The sequence below is a fragment of the Pholis gunnellus genome, assembly GCF_910591455.1.
Source record: "Pholis gunnellus genome assembly, chromosome: 8".
NCBI lineage: Eukaryota > Metazoa > Chordata > Actinopteri > Perciformes > Pholidae > Pholis > Pholis gunnellus.
In genome coordinates this window covers 9,844,541-9,864,476 of record NC_136534.1, presented here as the reverse complement: position 1 = coordinate 9,864,476, position 19,936 = coordinate 9,844,541, and the positions used below count along the sequence as shown (strand labels likewise).

The 19,936-nt window shown below is 39.8% G+C and overlaps 1 protein-coding gene across 1 annotated transcript in view; it reads left to right on the top strand.

The window, feature by feature from the left end:
* The window catches only part of LOC306699603 (CUB and sushi domain-containing protein 3-like), a gene marked incomplete at both ends in the record, with an annotated part of 199,653 nt that overhangs the window by 81,905 nt on the left and 97,812 nt on the right, over positions 1–19,936 (top strand). The window contains 9 exons of the mRNA XM_079164257.1: positions 325–481; positions 2,517–2,708; positions 4,195–4,321; positions 5,336–5,538; positions 7,044–7,235; positions 8,685–8,823; positions 10,279–10,466; positions 10,806–11,000; positions 15,205–15,321. Of these exons, the coding sequence (XP_079020383.1) occupies positions 325–481; positions 2,517–2,708; positions 4,195–4,321; positions 5,336–5,538; positions 7,044–7,235; positions 8,685–8,823; positions 10,279–10,466; positions 10,806–11,000; positions 15,205–15,321 (1,510 nt within the window). The remainder of the gene's footprint in view (positions 1–324; positions 482–2,516; positions 2,709–4,194; positions 4,322–5,335; positions 5,539–7,043; positions 7,236–8,684; positions 8,824–10,278; positions 10,467–10,805; positions 11,001–15,204; positions 15,322–19,936) is intronic.

The following is a 19,936-nucleotide window of genomic DNA, read 5'->3' as shown; positions in this document are numbered from 1 at the left end:
ACATTAAGCAAAAAAAAAAATTCCTTTGCTTGGGGAATGCACTGCTTTTAAACTCTCATTGTGTTTTAGTTGTAATATAATATTTGGTTCATAATTATGGTCACTCCAATAAACATTTTACATCTCATTTGGGACATTTATTTTCAATAGATGGGCCTTATATAACAGAGAATATGCACTAAAAGCTTCTTTATAATCGTGGCTATTTCTTCAGCATTAATATTTAATTCTTATTATATTCTTATTTAACTTTATTCTGGGTATTTGAATCCTCCGTAAGCAGCAAGCCTCTCCATCACGTTCTCCTTCTCTGTCTCTGATCAGGTGTACGACGGTAAAGACGGTGCGGCCCTGCTCCTTGGCACATACACAGGCACGTCGATGCAAGGTCTGTCGCTTACCACCACCTCAAACTATCTGTGGCTTGAATTTTACTCTGACCAGGAGGCGACAGCAGCGGGGTTCCGGCTCATATACCAGAGTGAGTCACATTTCATTTCCCTGGGGTAGAAGGGCCCTAAAGCTTTTCCAAATGAGTGAATTTAGCCTCACTTCAGGAGCCAGGCATTTCAAGTAGCAAGAATTTGAAAGAAAATTTTAATTGACCCTCACCCAGCTCCACTATGTCTTTCACTGTCAGGGTATCCATTAAACACAGCATGGTGTTTCTGTGCCATTCCTGCAGGGAAATTAGCTCTTTTCTTTCCACCCTCTCTCTCTCCCTCTGCTTCTCTTTATGTGAATCCCTTGTCCCGCTTTTTTCATTGCCTTCTACCCCTGCAATTAGCGCCCATGGCTGCCTAACTGTACCTTGTTAAAACAGGTGAATTATTGTCTGGATTCTTGTGCATTAGCAATGTGTATGTGCATCCACTGTATATAGTGTGTACCTCTACATACAGTATGCGTTTGTGTGTATTGACAGTTTGGATCATTGTTTTAAGTGCGCCAGTAATAGATGGCTTTTGTTTCTCCCCCTAATTGGCTTGCTGACTGTGTATTGTAGCTAACCGTTTCTAATTTATTACTGTGACGAGAGAATGTTTTGGTGACACTGCGTTTTTTTGCAGTCCAATTTAAAGTGTTTTCGTGTTTCACCTGCAATTGAGCTCTCTGAATTCTTTTCGTCTAGCAGTGGGGTTTTCAAGGTAGAATTCAACATAGTTAGTGAAAATGGCAGCAGGCCAAGTGCTGTTTTGACTTGAATAGTATGAAAGCCCAAAAAGTTTTTAGCTAACTTGCAGTTACTTGATCCACACTGGCAATGTTCTGTGTGTGTGTGTGTGTGTGATAATTGCACCAAATGTGCCAGGCTCAAGCTGTTATACTGTAGTTCACATTAAATAACCGTTTTACTGTAGTGCAGTTCAGCATTACTCACGGTTTTGGGTTTGCGACCTGACAGGCCTGCAAAAACAATAACAAAATGTACATTAATCAGTTATATGTAGTCGTTTACAACAGCTAAATAATTGCCATCAGCATCTAAATGTTACTACAATTAGTTCAGAAGAAATGTTGGTTTAATTACGAGGTGCCTTTCGAGTTACAAAATTAGCTGTAATTGAGTATCACATAATTAGATTTCATTTCTTATTTTTCCACGGATGTGCACGAGGTAAAATGGCTTGGAGTGTAAACGAGCCCTCTTTATCCATCTCAAAGTGCAATCTGAACTTGGTCTTTTACCCGAATGAATAGCTCTTTTCAACTCGGAGAGGCTTGACTGATGTACGAACAGCACGAGGGCAAGGAGAGGGTGTGATATGGGCAGCTTAAATCTCGTCTGAACATGGAATCAAATCATGTTTTCATGACTCTGCTACCAAAAGTGCAGAGGTAATTTTCTAAATGTGAGCAGTAACTGCTGGAGATTTATACTGGGCATGACACTTGTAATACCACCATAACATCTGGCATGGGCATGGACCTCGCTGTGAGAAGAGACTATAAATCAGCACGGCTGGCTTTATGTGCGGCCACTGTTGCTGCATAGAAGAACACTTACATTTAGTACCTAAAAGAGAAGAATACAATACACTGCCATGGTCAAGTTCAAACATGGTGAGCTAAAGAGTTATTGCAACAATTCCTTGTTTTGTGGCTTGTTTATTTTATTTCCTTTGTATTACCCCCACAGTCTTACGAGTGGCTGGGCTGTTTCTCAGTCGTGGTAAATGCCCACACTCAATTGAACGTTTAATTGTGAGCATCTAATTGTGCTCTCTGTCCGAAAGGAATCTTTTACTGCCAAGTGATATAATGGGACTGTTAGTCCAGCCCCCAACTGGAATTTAATTCTCAAAGCTTAATCAGTAACCCTTTTACAATACAGATAAATGGGAATGTGGCACTGGTTTACATAATGGTTGCTCTCCAGTGGACTTAGTTTAATAAGGGTGTTTAAAGAGTTCTGTGTTTATGTGTTAATGGTCTTCATATTATACCATTCTTCAACTCATATTCTTCTCCACCCTTTTCTCCTTCTCCTGTGCCTCTCCATCGTACTCGTCCAGGCTTTGAGCTATCCCACTGTGAGGATCCAGGTGTGCCGCAGTTTGGCTTCAAAGTCAGCGACGAGGGTCACTTTGCTGGAAGTGCCATCACCTTCGGCTGCGACCAAGGTTACACCCTGCACGGCAGGGGCATACTCAAGTGCATGACTGGGGATAGAAGGGCATGGGACAACAACCTGCCGTCATGTATAGGTAATCCTTTCTGTCTATATCTGTATGCTGTCTTCATCTCAATTTGTGGTCCCTGTCTCCCGGTCTTTGTCCGTCTCGCTTTTCACTCCCCCTCTGTTGTATCTTATATTATTATTCAGTCCAGGCACAGTGTCAACATTGCTCAGCTAGGTGTTAATCCTAAGGATTTATCCCAACATGATAGCTACTTAATTGAACTGTGTTGAAAGAAACTACACTGTTGGAGAATACAAACCGCTCTGATGTTTTGTTTTAAGTTATTGATCTCTCTGTGTGTTCTGGATGCAGATATATTCATGAAAAGAACACTAAAGTGAAGCAATCTCAATTGCAGTTGAACGTTTGCTGTGATGCTCTGACTCCGTTTTAGTCACAGGCTGTGTCATTTAGATATTTGATAATTAAGCTTTTTACTTCTCGAAATAAGTGCTGATCCATGATTTTGTGGATTCAGAGTACTTATATCAGATTGAGTCATGGACATGATGTACAGTCTTGGCTGTCCTTTCAAATTCAAAATGTGCTGAGACAGGGAAATGATAAAGCTATTACCTGCACCCTGTTAGAGTCTGGAAGGTGTTGTGACAGTGTCTGTTTCTTGATGTCTAGCAGTGATGGATGAAGGTAAAAGAATGATTTATAAATTCCTGATGTGTGCAAAATTGCTCTTTAAATGCCACCGTGTCCAACTGCCTTTTTCAATGATACATGTATTTGTTCCTTTTTCCCTGAAAAGACTTCAGTCTGGCATTGTGGCATGTTCAATACCATCACAAAAAAAACAGTCTATTGATTAACTGTTTAACAGCGCTGGATCACTGAATGGTCAATATTAATAGTGAGCCATGTATCTGTGCGCTGAATGTGAAATAGATTTCCAGCCATTCCTCCAGGGCCACATTCTGGCCCCTGTCAAGGACTTTTACATTTGCCTGTGTTATGATACTGATTATAGCCTACCACTGTGGCAGTCTAATGCAATTTTCCTATTAATTAAGTGCCGTTTGTTCTGTAATATAGATAGCAAGATGATAGCCAGGGGAGAGACAACATAGATTGGATGACAAGATATTCCTTCAATGATTAACATTTGTAGCAGGGTCCTCCCTGCGGCTTAAAGCCCAGCCCATATATGGTCTGAACACAGTCTTTTTAAAGTTAATTAACGGCGTCATTAGAAGGTATACTTGGAGGCAAAACAAGTTTTCCATCTGTGACTATTCCTGCCCAGGCGGGAAGTCTTTGTTGCAGTCCCATTACCTGTTGGAAAAAGAAAATTGTTCATTTTCAGCAGAACTTAAACTGTTGCTCATTAGTCCTCATTGTAGACGCTGAGCTTCAGTGATCTCTGACTTTTGGTTTCAACATGCTGTATGGACGTTTGCTTGTGTGAATGTGTCTCTATTTCCTCTTGTGTGAGTTTGCATTTTTGCAGGGTTTTATGTGTTTTGTGTTCATTCACGTGTGCATGTGCGTTTGCATGCAGCGGAGTGTGGCGGGAGTTTCAAGAGTGAGTCCACAGGACGTATCCTCTCTCCGGGGTATCCCTTCCCCTACGACAACAACCTCAGGTGCACCTGGACAATCGAGGTCAACTCTGGCAACATTGTCAGGTAACTCAAGTTGCTGTTAACATGGTCACATAATACATGCATATTTATTCATATACTATATATATATAGAGTATAAATGAAAAATGGTTTGCTATTGTCTTTTTCAAACTAAGCCATTTATAACTTTTAGAAAATCATCATCATATAGAATATTTTATTAAGATGTGCAATAATTCATCAAAATATGCTGATGTTTTTAGCCCCATTACTCATGAAATATGGTGCTGAGGGAGAAAAATATATAATTGGGCCTTACATTATTAGTCTTTAAAAGAAAATGTTTAAATCTACATAGACACAATAAGAGACTCAGTGAGTTTGTGTGATGAAACTAAAGGGAATTTGATTGGCAATTACATGAGACTGCAGTTTTAACACAAGGAAAATTTGAATTTAATTGATTTCAATTTGTCTTAAATTGAGTGAGGTCATCAGAACTTGACCTGACCATGAAAGACGAGTTCAGTTCAGAAGTTCAGTTAAGATTTTAAACATTAACAATTCTCCTCAGAAACTAGACGTCATGAAGAGAAACAGCCTGCAGCAGCTCCATTAACAACGATTGGGAGGGGGACTTTGTAGACACTGTGACAGCACCCAGGGGAATCTTCCCGGGACAAGGAAGCATTCTTTTTTTTTTTGGTTGAGAGCTCCTAGTATTACTGTGAAATAAAACCCATTTGGGCTTAGAGGTCGAAGTAAACATGGTATGGTTTCATAAAGTCAGCCACACATTATTTGTCAGAAGAACTGCTTCAGGCCATCTTTTGATGGGATTGCAGATAAATCTGTGCTCTCGTATTTCTAACTTTGGCAGAAAGTGATTGATGATACCAAATCTCAACTGAAATACCTAAACGCATGGGAAACACGGTTTCTAGATGGCGCTCTCCTTTGAACTCAAATTACTCTTGTAACTACGTATGAGTGAATATAATAGCTGAACTCATTTCAGTCTAATCATATGTTAAATGTAAAGACTTGACTTAAACGCCTTGTGTTCACCTCTCCCAGTCTCCAGTTTCTTGCGTTTGACACAGAGGCGTCCCACGACATCTTCAAGGTGTGGGACGGGCCTCCTGAGAACGAGATGCCTCTGCAGGAGGTCAGCGGCTCGCTGCTGCCTGAGGGGATCCACTCCACTCTCAACGTCGTCACCATTCAGTTTGAGACTGACTTTTATATCACCAAGTCTGGCTTTGCCATCGACTTCTCCAGTAAGAATTTCCTTCCGACTACTTGATGTACTATCGATGTTTACTGTAATTTGTTTGCTGTTAGTGAGAGTCTCTCTGAGGAGTTGAAAATCATCCGGTATTTCACTTGGCTTATGTAGGTGAATGTACGACCTACATAAAGGTTGTATATTGCCAGTTTGTACTGTCGTACTTTTTATGAAATTTAACATAATATGATGCAGAGTATGTCTTTGTACAGATATATTAAGTGTTGTCACCACATAGCATGCTAAGCATGAAAGTAGAATTTCAAAGGTTCATACCATGTTGAATTCATGTCCCCAAAGTATGTCAAATTATCAAACGGAAGTATGGCGCGGCTTCTAAATTGAACCTTTCCTCATTATGGACCGCTCAATATTTGATGTAATCTTTAACCATGTCTTGATGAGCAGTGAAAGTGCCAGGTTTTTCACAGTTCACTGCTGGCTGTCTACTAATGCAGTCTACATGTTCTGCTGATGAATAGTTTCAAAGCCAAGCACCAGAGTACAGCGGTCCCATAATGCCTCTTGTATGCTCTGTGTGCTGGGATCGTATTTTGTTTTCATTTTCTTTAGTACACAAGCATAATGTAAAAATCAATTACATGGGATTCACTTTATGCTTTGAAAGCTGGAATCGATTCTGGAGACGTATACTGCACTTAAATACCCAGTTTGCCTCAGGCTAGTAGTTTTCAGAACCAAAAATCGCGTTGTGTTAAGTGAGCTTCTTCAGACCTCCTTCAATGAGTGACAGTGTCTCGTGGGTGGTACCCAGGATATTTTTGAGGATGTCTTTGAGGAAGTTTTAAGCGTTTTTTTGTATAATGAATAAAACACTTTTTTTCAATTGGAATTCATCCTTTAAACCATAATTCTGAATTCTGTTACACTTTCTTCCATCATCTATGTAGAATTGAGGTTCAGTGTCTCTCTATTACAGTATGAACTATTATCATCACCTCTTTGTACAGATGTTCAACTGATTTCTTTTGCACCTACAGTTTGAAAACAGATAATTACATGTATTGCACTGAGTATGTCATCTATTAATCACATCATGTACAGTATGATCACCATTACCTTTAAATTCACATTAGAACATGTTTTCCTTGTGTATTTGTTACTTTTTTTCTTGATGCATTTGTGTTTAAAAAAAAGAAAAAAAAAGCAACACCACCAAACTGCAATATGCTTAACAAAGTCTGTCAAAACGGGAATATTTGAAGGATCCATCAGATTTGACCAGATCAATCTCTAACGCTGGGCTCTGCAGCTGTGGTTTAGGAAAACACAGCGGGATTTTGACTGATATCAGTCAGCAATCTGTTCTGTGGACTCACTCTGTTTGAGCAACAGTTTCAGCCTGACAGCTGTTTACCGTACGATATGAAACTCCTTGTGTGTGTGTGACTGTGTTCTCTCGTGCAGTCATTGATCCAGTTTTTACTTTGCAGGCACGTGTGTGTGCTCACATATGTGTGTGTGTTTGTCCTTCAGGTTCGCTTGCGACAGCTTGCAGAGATCCAGGCATTCCCATGAATGGTAGTCGCAACGGGGAAGGGCGGGAGCCCGGTGACTTGGTGACCTTCTCCTGTGATCCGGGATATGAATTGCAGGGGGAGAGCAGAATCACCTGCATCCAAGTGGAAAATAGATACTACTGGCAACCCAGCCCTCCAAGCTGCATCGGTGAGAAAGAGGGAGATAGTGTGAGTTAGAGAGAGAAGGGGGGAGACGGAGAGAGGTGTATGGATTGGAGGAGAGAGGGAGAGAAGGAGGGAGGTGTAGGGGATCAGAGTGAAAGAGGGATGAAGAGGGAGCGAGGGAGTTTTTCTATTAACTTGCTGTAGCGGAGAATATAATTCTCTCACTGATGTCTTAAGAATATGTGCAGGATAAACAAGAGCCTTCAGATATGTTTGAGTCGCTGCCAACTCTTATGTGGACAAATCCACTTCTGTAGCCAGTCAGACTGAGTACTCTAAGGTCTCCCAACATATTGTCTTATAAGAGCTTAACAGCTAATTACTTAACAATACAATTAGAAATAATTACACTAAGTAGGTCCAAAGAAACCAATAATGTTTCTGCCAGAAGGTCTAACAGAGTTTGTTTTCCAGGCCAGAATAGAGCGAGTCATTTGTAAGTCTCTCTATGCAATCACAAGATCACGCGACTCAGAATAATGTAATAACATCAGAAGCGGGTCTGTATGAGCGGACACTTGATGTAAATGTTAGCTTTCCTTTTATAACTTTCTGTAAGTGGTACCATGCCACATAAGAGCAACATAGTCATCAGCGTGTTATAACACTTCTTCATAGTGAAACTGGCAGTTTATTCATCAAACTCAACGAGTGACAAGTAAAGCCTTTTGTGAGGCTTTAAGATTTAGGCACAGAGAGTATCCTCTGACATGCTGAGGCACTACAGAATGTCCTTTTAAAAAATCATTTAGACATAATCCATCTCACTAAATCCTGGAGAGGAAATGTCCCTGTGCCTTACTTGATTAATTTGTCTTAATTCCTTGTGAGTTACACAGTAAGACAGCATTTATCAAGATAACATGACAAGCAATGGACAATAAGTCAATTGAAGTAGGCACTTGGATTATCGAAAGAGTTGCAGAGGTCTTAATACAAAAGAAAAAAACAGTACTGAGATCTATTTTCTTTTTTTCCCCATATGTATCATATATTATGCTCCCCTGATATATAACTACGCAGGGAGACATTTGTGTGCAGTGTTGACCTGTTGAACACCGAATAAAACACCTAATAGGCTACATCAGAAATTATTGGAAAATGTACCAGAACAAATCCAATGGTAAGTGTCAAGTCAGAAAAATAGCTCTTGTTATAATAATGTATGTAGGGAAACGATGGCATAGTCTTTCTAATGCCGTGGCTTGTGGCCTGATGTCCTTGCAGTACCTGACTGTTGTTGCTGATAAAGGTCGACAAAGGTCATGGAATTTGAGTCAATTATATTTAATGACCGACTAGGATTCTTACCTGTTTCTAACTGAATTCAGCTCAGCCAAAGACATTTGCAGCCGGTCCGGCACCTTTTTAAAGGCTTTCTTTGTGACCACTGTGAGCACTTTTTCATCCATCTCTTTTTCCTTTTTTCAAGCTCCTTGTGGTGGAAATGTGACTGGGTCTTCAGGATTCATCCTCTCTCCCAACTACCCACACCCCTACCCACACAGCAAAGACTGCGACTGGCTTATTGCTGTCCACTCTGACTATGTCATTTCCTTGGCTTTCATCAGGTGATTCAAGCTGCTACAATGTCAATTTAACTTTTTTTAGTTGCTTTTAGTCAAGACATAAAACAAAACGGCACTAAATGGAATTGTGGTGACACTGGATGTCTAAATGGCCAGATGAAATATAAAACAAATATAGTCACAGCTGCATCTTTTACATTTTAAAGCACATGGGTTTGACACATTCCTTTACACGTTTGGTTCACATAATTGGATTTAATTTGAAACAATCATTAAAAAGAAATATGTTTCTACGGGAGATGAACAGTTGCTCCAGTAAAAATAACAGTGGGATAAAAAAAATAAACCAGTTGTCCTTTGAATACATGGTCCAGTAGCTTACAAGATGAAGCTTTCCCCAAACCTGCGGTATGTTTGTAACCTACCTGAAACAGAAAGGAGTCAGTTCTTAGTGGCTGCACAGCGACTCAGATTGCGCGTTTGGAATTGCTTGTTTTCTGCAGTGGAACCAGCTATAACGTCATAGTATTGAGCAAAGTTGGCCATGTGTGTTAAGCAGAGGACCTGAGTTTGAGTCCAGGTGTGTTGGGAGATTAGGGGGAAAGCAGAAGTACTTCTACAAACACATAGGAGGCAGGGATTCCTGCCACTTTGCTGAAATGTGGTGAAATAAGATTTCTGGATGAATACTGTATATTGCTGGCAGAACTGCGATATGAGTTTCCTAGGCTGAAAACACTCAGACCATAAACTTTACATTATTAATTGCAATCTGAATATGTAGCAGCAATCCTGGCAGAGCAAACTCACAGATGGGCCTGAGGGCACCTTTCTTGACTGAGTCTTATTTTTATAGTCGTTTCATGAAGGGCTGGAGAAGGAGCATGTGTACATTGGCTCTGCTGCACTCGCATCCACTTTCCCCCTTCTCGAGGTGATGGAGAGCGAGTCGCCATGTTTCTTTTTCAACTTTGTCCTTCAAAACAAACATCTAATAGAGTTAGCACAATGCCACGTTTCCCTTGGGAATGCCAAATGAAAGGATGAAGTCATGATTTTAAATTGGAGTTGCCTTGATCCAACTCAAATGCAATTATCTCCAAGCTATTTACATTTTTGTCATAAACCATGCTCATTATTTTGAAAACAAATGCTCCTCTCTCTCTCTCACTGCGGCATGTGATTTGATATACAGCGCTACAATATGAAACGATCTTTTCACACTGCATTGCCATTGCCGTCTGGGAAGATGTTGTGCCAGTGCAGTGTCACAACAATTTAATCTCTTCTCACCTCTTGGGGGAGATATCTTTTTTTATCTCTTTGTCTGGAGATGCAAAACAAATCGCTTGGCATGACTCACCGTGGTGCACACTTACATTTTGGAAATCCTAATACATTCTAATTCTCACACACAATCTGTACAATCTGGTGGTTAAGACTTGGCAAAATGATAACTGCTTTATCTAATGTCTGTGTTTCTTTCACTTGTCACAGCTTTAGTATCGAGCCCAACTATGATTTCTTGTATATCTACGACGGGTCAGACAGCAGCACTCATCTGATTGGCAGTTTCCAAGACAGTAAACTTCCTGAGAAGATCGAGAGCACTTCCAACTTCATGTACTTGGCATTTCGCAGCGATGGCTCTGTGAGCTACACTGGCTTTCATTTGGAATACAAAGGTATGCTAAAGGGTCTACGCAAGTGGGATTTATATGCGTTTTCACAGAATGTTGGAGCAGAGGATTTAGTTGGATACATAAATAAATGAATCAGCGAATAAAGTCTTTGAAGTTACTATACACAACTACTTTTTTTGATGTTGTTGCAAGCTGTGAGAATAGCCTTTAATCTGCCTGTATCCCTTTCCACCATGTTTACCATGTTCATTTTGAACAGGTTATGAAGTGTTAAATCAAACACACCCTTGCAGCTTGTATAACTATTATTCCTGTTAATTAGAAACCCCTCTCATTTTAGACACGTCACTGTTCTAAAAGCTTTGTTCTTTTAATTGGCAGCAAAACTGCGGGAGGCGTGTTTTGATCCGGGGAATGTGATGAATGGCTCCAGAATGGGTACCGACTACAAGCTGGGCTCTATGGTGACATTTCATTGTGAGGCTGGTTACCTGCTGCAGGGCTACTCCACTCTGACATGCGTCATGGGCAACAGCAAGAGACCAGAGTGGGACAGAACCAAACCAAGCTGTCAAGGTGAGAGGCAACACTTCTACATTAACAGAAAGCCTGAGTAGCAGAGAACTGCACCCCAGCTGTTTGATCAATATTTTATATTATGTGACCAGGGCTGGGCTGTGTAAAAATGAGTAGATGTGTGGTGCACACGTCCCTCCCAGAATGCATCTCTTTCATACAAATTCAGTCCAAATTCATACAGTGTAGATTAAACTACAATTAAAACAACCTCAGTGACTCAAAACATGGCAAAACCATGTGTAGAAACACACTCTAGTCTGTCAGGTCACAGGTTGAATGTGTGTATTTAGTTTTTTGATGAAACCCACAAAAGGTAATTTACATATTAAGTGTTCTAATACTATAACTTAAAACAATAGACAGTATAGTTGTACAAAGGCTTGATTCAATTCAATTTCATAATCAAATTTTCATATCACTAGCCCTGTTCTCCAATACACACCCAGCTTCCATCGTTTCCAACAGCTGAACTCTATCAGTCTGATCAGACCAGTTTTATTTGTTATTAACCTTTTATTTATCCAGGATAATACCATTGAGATCTAACATTTCTTTTACAAGGGGGTCCTAGTCAGGATGGCTGCTTAATGGTTTCATCACACATAAAAACACAGATAATGGACCTAAAAAACAAAACAGCAAAAAATGTAAAACAACTTTAAACATAAAAAGATGTCATTAAAGATACAACAGACTCTTAACAAAGCAGAAAATTGCATCAAATTAAAGAATTTTCACTTTGTGTTAGGGCAATAACATTCAGTGCTGAAATGATAATTAATCCTGTTTTTAGAATCGTACATGCTTACATAATTATCTCGTTTAAAATGTCTATTTAGCTCACACCAAGATGAGGGTCCAAAAACTGTAATAGCGCTGTTAAGAAAACGGGCAGTTCATGTATAATGGCCTTACACAGAAAAATGTACTTGTACTGTATTCTATTTTGCGATTGTATGAGGAGGGCAGACCAGCTTTCACATACAAACTGCATTGATGTGCGCGGAAACCTGAAATCGTAACGCAGCATGATATACTGAATCTTACATTTTCAAAGAAGATGAAATATCACCATAAACAATTGCTGATTGCTGAGGGATTTGTCTTTTGAATTTATTTATTTTTTCCTTGCAACAAAGTAGAAACTTAATTACAGACTGAATTTTGTAAGACACTCTTTATGATGGTTAAAGGACATATTGTCTTCCATGGGGGGAAAAAAGCCCAAGTATTTATAAGTTGAGACTCGTTCAATCACCTTGTTATTCACATTATACATAAACAGGTTTTAAACATTTCATTTAAGCGGAGTAATATTAGCTTGAAAGAAATGGTTGGTGAACAAAAGCAATGTCAACACATGCAAGGCACAGACATCAAAAGTAGTAAATCATCTTTAGTGGTATCGTAAAATAAAAGACTTCAGCATTTTATTGGAAGTATACAAGCCACAATATTTGATTTGTGAATAGAGGGTTCTGCTACCTGTTCTGCTGAATTAGTTCATGTTTAAACTAACAGCAGTTGCAGGAAGCTCATAAAGTGTTGAAAAATACAATATTTTTACACTTGTAACCATCCACAGCCAAACCTACAGTGTCATTTCCATGACTTTTCAGTATCACCGTGTCAAGGAGAGATGGGAGAAAAGATGTGAGGAGTTTCAAGAAGACTCTGCGCTCCTCCCTCCAGTAGTTTGATACTCAAACTATCTGATCTGCCAAGTCTGAATTAGAATTCAGCTCTCATTTTCAGCAGTGGAGAACAGGGGCACCCGCTCTCACACCAGGGAGCTATTCATTACTTTTACAGTTGGCACCTATGTAACCTCACTGAACAGCCCTGCGGTTATGTGCTTTACTAAAGGGACCATCACCATCTCTCCATTTAGTATTTTCACATTGAGACTAAATTTGAACTGATGACTTAACAGTCTACAGGCTAAATGTAATGGCTTCAGGCTGCCCCGACATATGGTCAGCTCCTGTCCCTTCACATCAACTGAAGTTGATGGTATTTCCCAAAGTAGCAAAACATGCAGTTTACTTTAAAAAAGTTGACAATTGCCAACAGGACTGATTCCTACTGTATTATATGTTGTTATACTGTATTGTGGCCAGCAATCCCACCGTACTACTTAGACATGCTAATATGATATCCGTTTAACAACTTCATGTACTTAAATCTAGTGTATATGTACAAAGGTGTGCATTTCAGCCTATGGATTACATACATAACCAGAGTCTACATTTGGGGGCAGCATTATTGGTTGATATTAGCTCATCACAGATATATCTGTATAGGCATATATACTGGCCGATGAGTAACAAGAAATTGAAGGACGGATATACCAAAAATATCAATAGATGTCTTGGTCACAGTTCCTTTTTAATATCAAAATTCAAGGGATCAGCAGTGGCTAGGCTCTAATCGTGAACTTGATCAGTTATAATTTGTCATGTTTTACAATTCCATTGAGTAGGTTCACATTTTATTATCTCACCAAATGCATTCAGCAGATTAGATTAGGTTCCATTAGCTCCCACGTCTGTCTAAATGCAGTAGATTGCAGGGCAGGGTCAATATCCTTCAAACGGAACCAGTTTAAAATGTAACGATGGAACCTGTTTATTTGCAGCTGCCTTTCTGTTTGTATTGATGTGTTTTAAAAGGCTGTATTAATGTATGAATATTTGGTTGGAAGTTTAGATTTTGAAGGTAATCTGACGTCTCTTGAAATGAAACCTTATACATGAAAATCTTAAATGGCAACCTGATTCCCAATATCATCGTCATGTATAGATGTAAGTAATAACTCACCTTTCTTTCTGGGGATTCAGGTTATTCCTTACCGTCATTCTTTTTCCCGGACACAGAATGATTTTGCAGGTTTTGCAGTGTGCCCTTTTCTCCTTAGCACTACACTCACCAGTCACAACGGAACCATTAAAGCCTATCTTGAGAATCCTGTCCTTTCTGTCGGGCTGCTCTTGTTGTCGATTGACAGTACAGTGTGCCCTCCTTCCCACCAGTAGCAGTCTTAAACCCCTCACCCACCACGACGCTATGGCTCCCATTCAGTCTGACTAATCAGTTTGACTCAGAGTCCCACTTGCCATAATCACATACTGTATTTTTGATCACTTGCCTCTTGCTACTCCACGACCCAAATGCGGATAAATTGCTGATCCATCGTTCTACGTTAGCGCCTCTGTTCGCTTTTGTTCGTCTTCTCCTGTGCTGCACGACGAAACTGCAGTGACATGTGAATTGTGTGGCCCACAGGGGGGTTCAGAGCAGCTGGTGACACCTTCCCCCCGACAAATGTGTGTGTGTGTGTTTGTTTACAATCGAGGCTCCCCCCCACCTGATGGCTCAGTCTGTGAGGTCTGAGGCAAACTACGTTAGAGGGCCTCTTGGCAAATTAGGTACATCATTAACGGCTTAAGATGGGACTCTGAGATGCGACGCAGGTGCAAGACAGATCACAGCTTAAATTGATGAACCTAGTCGGCAGTTAAATATTTGCCTACACTGTGATGATGGTGCAAGTAAAAGGATGCAAGCGTACGGTTTTTGTTTGGAGCTTTAGTAGCACGAACTGCATTACTGCATACTAACAGGAAAGGATAGACTTTTCTAATGTTCAAATCGATTAGGATTGTAAATACTTATCCAGCGACTTCAAAACAAGAGCAACTGGACTTGTTGTGTGTGTAGTTTGCTCACTGCGAGCCTGTTTCAGCTGAAGAGTTGAATCAAAGTTTCTCGAAAAACATGCTGCTGGGCGATATTGGCTGATTAAAGTCGAGGCGTGTGGAATTTTTGTGATTGTGTGTTTTGTTGATTGATGGTGTTTTTAGGCATTTTGAAGTCAAGAAGTACATTTCCCCGCTGGTTGTTTCCCTTATAGGTTTTAACCCTGTAAATACAACTCGGGCTTCCTCTTCGGCCCCCAAAGTGCCTCTCAAGCGTCAATACTTTGGTATGGTGGCCAAAATTATATTTGTCAGCAGCTGGAAGTTTGAAAGGCGACTTTTCATTTCAATTTGAGATATGAACTGCTTACCTGTGCTCTTGTGCCAGTTAAAATGGATTTGCTGATAGTATTTTATTGCCTCATTTCCCCAGGTGTTGTAAGCTGATTTTTTTCACATTTGTTAACTGTGTTTCTGTGTTTCTGTCCTTCCTGTCCCCACAGCTCCCTGCGGAGGTCACTTCACAGGTTCAGAGGGAACTGTGCTCTCACCAAACTACCCACATAATTACACCAGAGGCCAGAGCTGTGTCTACGACATCTTCGTCCCGGGGGACTTTGGTAAGCATTGCAAGCGTTATTTTGCAGAAAATTGTTTCATATAATCTGTTGAACTGCTGCTTATAGCCATATGTAGCGTCTCCAGGAATATATTCACTTCAAATATGAAGTGAGAACAAGAGGCACAGAGAGATGATTATCTGTGTTTTCTGGGAGTTTTCTGTTAACGATGAGGACAGGGGATAGTTTCTGAAGAAATGGAGGCTTACTCTCAAAGCTGGTCATGGCTGATAGAGTACAACCAAACAAAAAAAATGTTCAGACTTGTATAATTCATTTCCCTGCAGCGCTTCATCTGTCTTTGCATTCCTTTCAGTGTTTTGTAAGTTGGGATCGGTATGTTTGATGGTTACAGCCATTGACACTCAGGATAAATGCCTGTCTGCTGCTTGATTATTATTCGGTCTCTGTATACTTGCTTCATATCTGTCAACTAAATTGACTGAGCATCAAGCCAATGGTTACACTATGAATAGATAAAGGTCAGTGAAGGCCACTTCTATTCTTCACAGAGGTGCGTGTCTAATGAAATTGCAATTAATCAATACGTACATGTTAGAATCCCATACTTGGCCGACTGCTGCCAGCTGTTTCCCACTCCTACGTATGACTTGACACCGCCTGACGAATAGCAGTGTTTGGGCTTCAGCAAGATGCGGTAAAGCAGAATAGGATCAGAGCAAGCAAAAAATGTATTGTGTTGACATGAAAAATGCCCTGCACCATAGGTAATGGAGAGGAAGGTCGAGCAGCGGAGGGCTGCGGGAAATAGATGGAGGAAGCACATTCACAGGTTTATCCAAGTGTTTCTGTACATACATAATTCAGCAAAGATCTCCAGAAGACCTTGATGCGCTTCTGCTCAATATTCCACGTTGGTCACGAAGAGCTGCAGAAATTATATTCAGTAAAGCCCGGTGCTTGCGAAACAGATTTATCCCCTGTGTGATGATCCAGTCTGACAGTTTACATCTTCTGTTGCTATCTCCCACTGCTCATAGAGTCCAGGAACCCACAGGTCTTTTGTCTTGTTATTTAATTTTTTATAGATATTGCATATGAATGCAGCATTTGCCTAAACTGCCTGCAAAAGCTTAATGGAGTGTGTGAGCAATATTCCCACCAAATGTATTCCAGGGAGTGCGGGCAGAGAGGCTATTGAAAAGTCCCACTGATTATGAACAAGACTGTTGTGGCGTGGCTTGTGGGGAAATCTTGAGTAGTAGTCTAACAAAGCAACAGGTATTCACAGCTTGGGTTAGAGCAACAACTCTAGCTATGATGTAACAAGAAATCCTAATTTATCTAAAGCATGCACCCCTCATTTCACAAGTAACATATGAATCTTTGATATAAAAGCTTAAGCCAGAATGGATAATGCCACTGTACCGACATCATGCTGCGAGTAGTGAAAAACAAGCTCTGCTCTCACAGGCTTTGCTGTAATGACAAAATGGAGCCTATTGCATACAATAGGGGCACTTACATATACATAAATATATCAATGGCTAGTTTCGTAAGTGCACCTATTACGAAATAGGCTTACAGTCATGTGTGTGTGTGTGTATGTATATATATATATATATATAAAGCAGCAGCAACAGTTCCACCCTGACATTATTTGTTGTTTAAAATCAAAAAAGCGACTGTCCAGCATCCTTCATCAATTCATGGATAACCTTTATTTAACTATGTTGATCCATGTATAAATAAAGGATTTTGACTTACAATCAGAGTGCCTCAGTTGCTTTCCAGGCTGCCATCCAATAACATGGACCTGCATTCAAAGTAAGCTAGAATGTTGCTGCTTTTTAATTCTTATTTGACTATTACCTTGAAGAGCACCTGATTTTTCACTTCAATATAACCAACACCAAGTTTCTTGTCCCAGTGCAGCGCTCCCTATCGTGTTTTCGTCATGTGTTCTTTATTTTCATTGAGATATTGTATTTAATCATAGTTGGATTAAATAAAAAAATAAGGGCACGTAATGTATGTAAAGTGTTTCTAACCTCCAGATAAAACCGTACGGAGATAAATTCTGTTGTCTCAGTAGCAGCTTGGCAGCTGAGTGTAGCCTATAGGCAGTGCGATAGCAAAAATCACATTTCAGTGTCTAGTATACAGGTAATTGAAATTTGTAAGCGCCCAGGGAAGATATCAAATGTGTGTCCTAGTCTGTCCCTTATATGACCGATAGCATACCATAAGCCTTTGAGAGATTATGTCTACCTGGTTGAACTGGCAGGAAAAGGGTCAGTGGGAAATATCATGTCTGACATTGGCCCAGTGACCTGAGGGTTTTACACATGGGTCGAGGGAGGGGGCCGTATTATGTGGATGTATGTCTTTTGCTGTCTAGGTGTAGCTTCAAGGCCGGTCCCTTGAAATATATGCGTCTTAAAATGTTTCTGACTATTTGAAATATGTTGCAAGCCCACTACTCTGTTAGTCTTATCAAAAAAACTGAATAGGTTTAGAGTTGTAAGCAGTTTGTTTAATACAATGGATTAATCATGCGCTCTTAATGGGTTATTTTTAGAATATTCTATGATATCAGTGTCAGACCCGTACAGTGCCTGACATCTCATTTGAGCTATGGGTGCCAGGGTGGCAACCAGCCATCAGCTGTTTGTTGTCAGAATGAAAGATATGTTTTGAATTGTTGATCATCATAAAATGGATTTAACTAAGAAGTGGTTTTGCGTCGCCAACAATGCAAAAGAATCGTAACAATGATAGACAAGCATGACAAACACTGTTCACATATTTGACTTGTTTGTTTTTGTGTAAGTGTAAAAACTGATCGCCAACATGGGCAACCAGATCCAATCCAATGGTTGATAGTGGTTCAGATCTTGTCACCTGGGGCCACCGGGCAGCTGTCACTGTTGAGCCCTGCAAGTTTTTGCATGCATGCTTATTTTGTCTTTTTGTTTTGTCATCTGCTGGAGTTTTCCTGTTATATGTGTGTTTTAAGATTCTCTAACAGGTTTCATTGCATAGGAGTTTGCCAACTGAAAAAAAGTTTGGTATGTTTACACATGTGTTAGATGTTGGCAGATATTTAGTTCAGTGGTATCATGGGTGCAGTTTGTACGGATTTCCTGTATTCTAACCAAGCTGTCATGGCTTCTGTCTGACTGATTGAACTAACCGTGTGGATAGGTGCACACCTCCCGGTTTGTGTCTCTGTATTTCTTTGGACCGCGTTTTGCAATGCCACATTTTGCACCTGATATAACAACATAATGTATGCACATAATAAACATTCATCCACATCATAATGCGTCGCAGTGTAATCTAGTTCAATTCTGCCTGAAGCATCACCTCAATCATACAAATATGTTTGTTTTCGCATAGGACTCGCTGTGCCCACATGACCTACGGTATGTTTACAATTTAGATACCTGGTTTCTGCTCCTATCATGTGCATTTCAAATGTTCATGTCAGCATTTATGCACTCTATTCCAGTTGATGATCATACAAATTATAATTAACAAAGAGCTGGCAGTAGACTCTGACTCAATAAAAAAAGGCTCTCCATTCATTTGTAAGCCATCATTTCTTGGTAGCCGAACACTCAAGTTTATGCGCTTTGCATATCTTATTTTACTTTGCACCATTCAGATGTCATTAACGTACAAAGTTGCATCTGTCTTGTCGTTTAATGTTTAATTATTCTGTCAGAAATAATGGTTGTAGTCATATTTCAAACAATAACTCTGCTTCTTCTGTAAAGAGATGAATTATTCATGGCGCTCAACCTTTGCCTTTGGCACTGCCTGTAAACATACAGACACACACTCCCCCACAGGATTTCCCTCTTGTTTAAACTAAGTTCAGTGGCTAGTATCTAATTTAATTTTTCCTATACTTCCACTAGTAAATGGCCTTTTCTTACGTAAAAACAGGGAGACTGGCAGTTGCAATATTAGGACAAGATAAACCCACATCCTGCACACGGAAAAAGAATAATTAAAAAACATGTGGATACACATTTTTCTTTGGCAGAAATGCCAAATTGGTAAAAGTATATTGGTAAATTGATTAATTTTTTTACAGCCTAAGTTTGTGTAGTGTGTATTTTTACCTAGTGGATTTGTTTGTCCAGTGCAGCCTTCTTTGTGAATGTTTAAAGGCTTTAGAAGTAAAACAAAGTCTTCCAATTAGCAGGACCCTTTGTGTTTTTTGTATAAGAGTATTTTTCCTATTGCAAGGTGATGTGTTCCTTTTTGGTTTGAATTGGATCGTGCATGAAATGTTCCCAATGAGATGTAGCTACATTCACTCCAAATATTGTTTAGTTTGTAGATAACCTTTGAAAATCAACTTTGGATTAGAAAATGTAATTAATATTGAGATGATTGTCATAATCCATTAGTGAAATTTAACATTTTAGTTAACTCCTAATGCCCTCCTTATCAACACAATAGTATTACAATAAATCCACCTCTAACGCTGGATATTATTTTAAAAATGTTACCATTTTAAAAATGTTACCAAACCATTCAGACGCCATATCTTTTTTTATTGCGGTCAACTATGCAAAAGTTGCATTGCATTACATCCAAAGGTAGTCTCTCACTGGAAGGATGCTCATAATGAGTCATT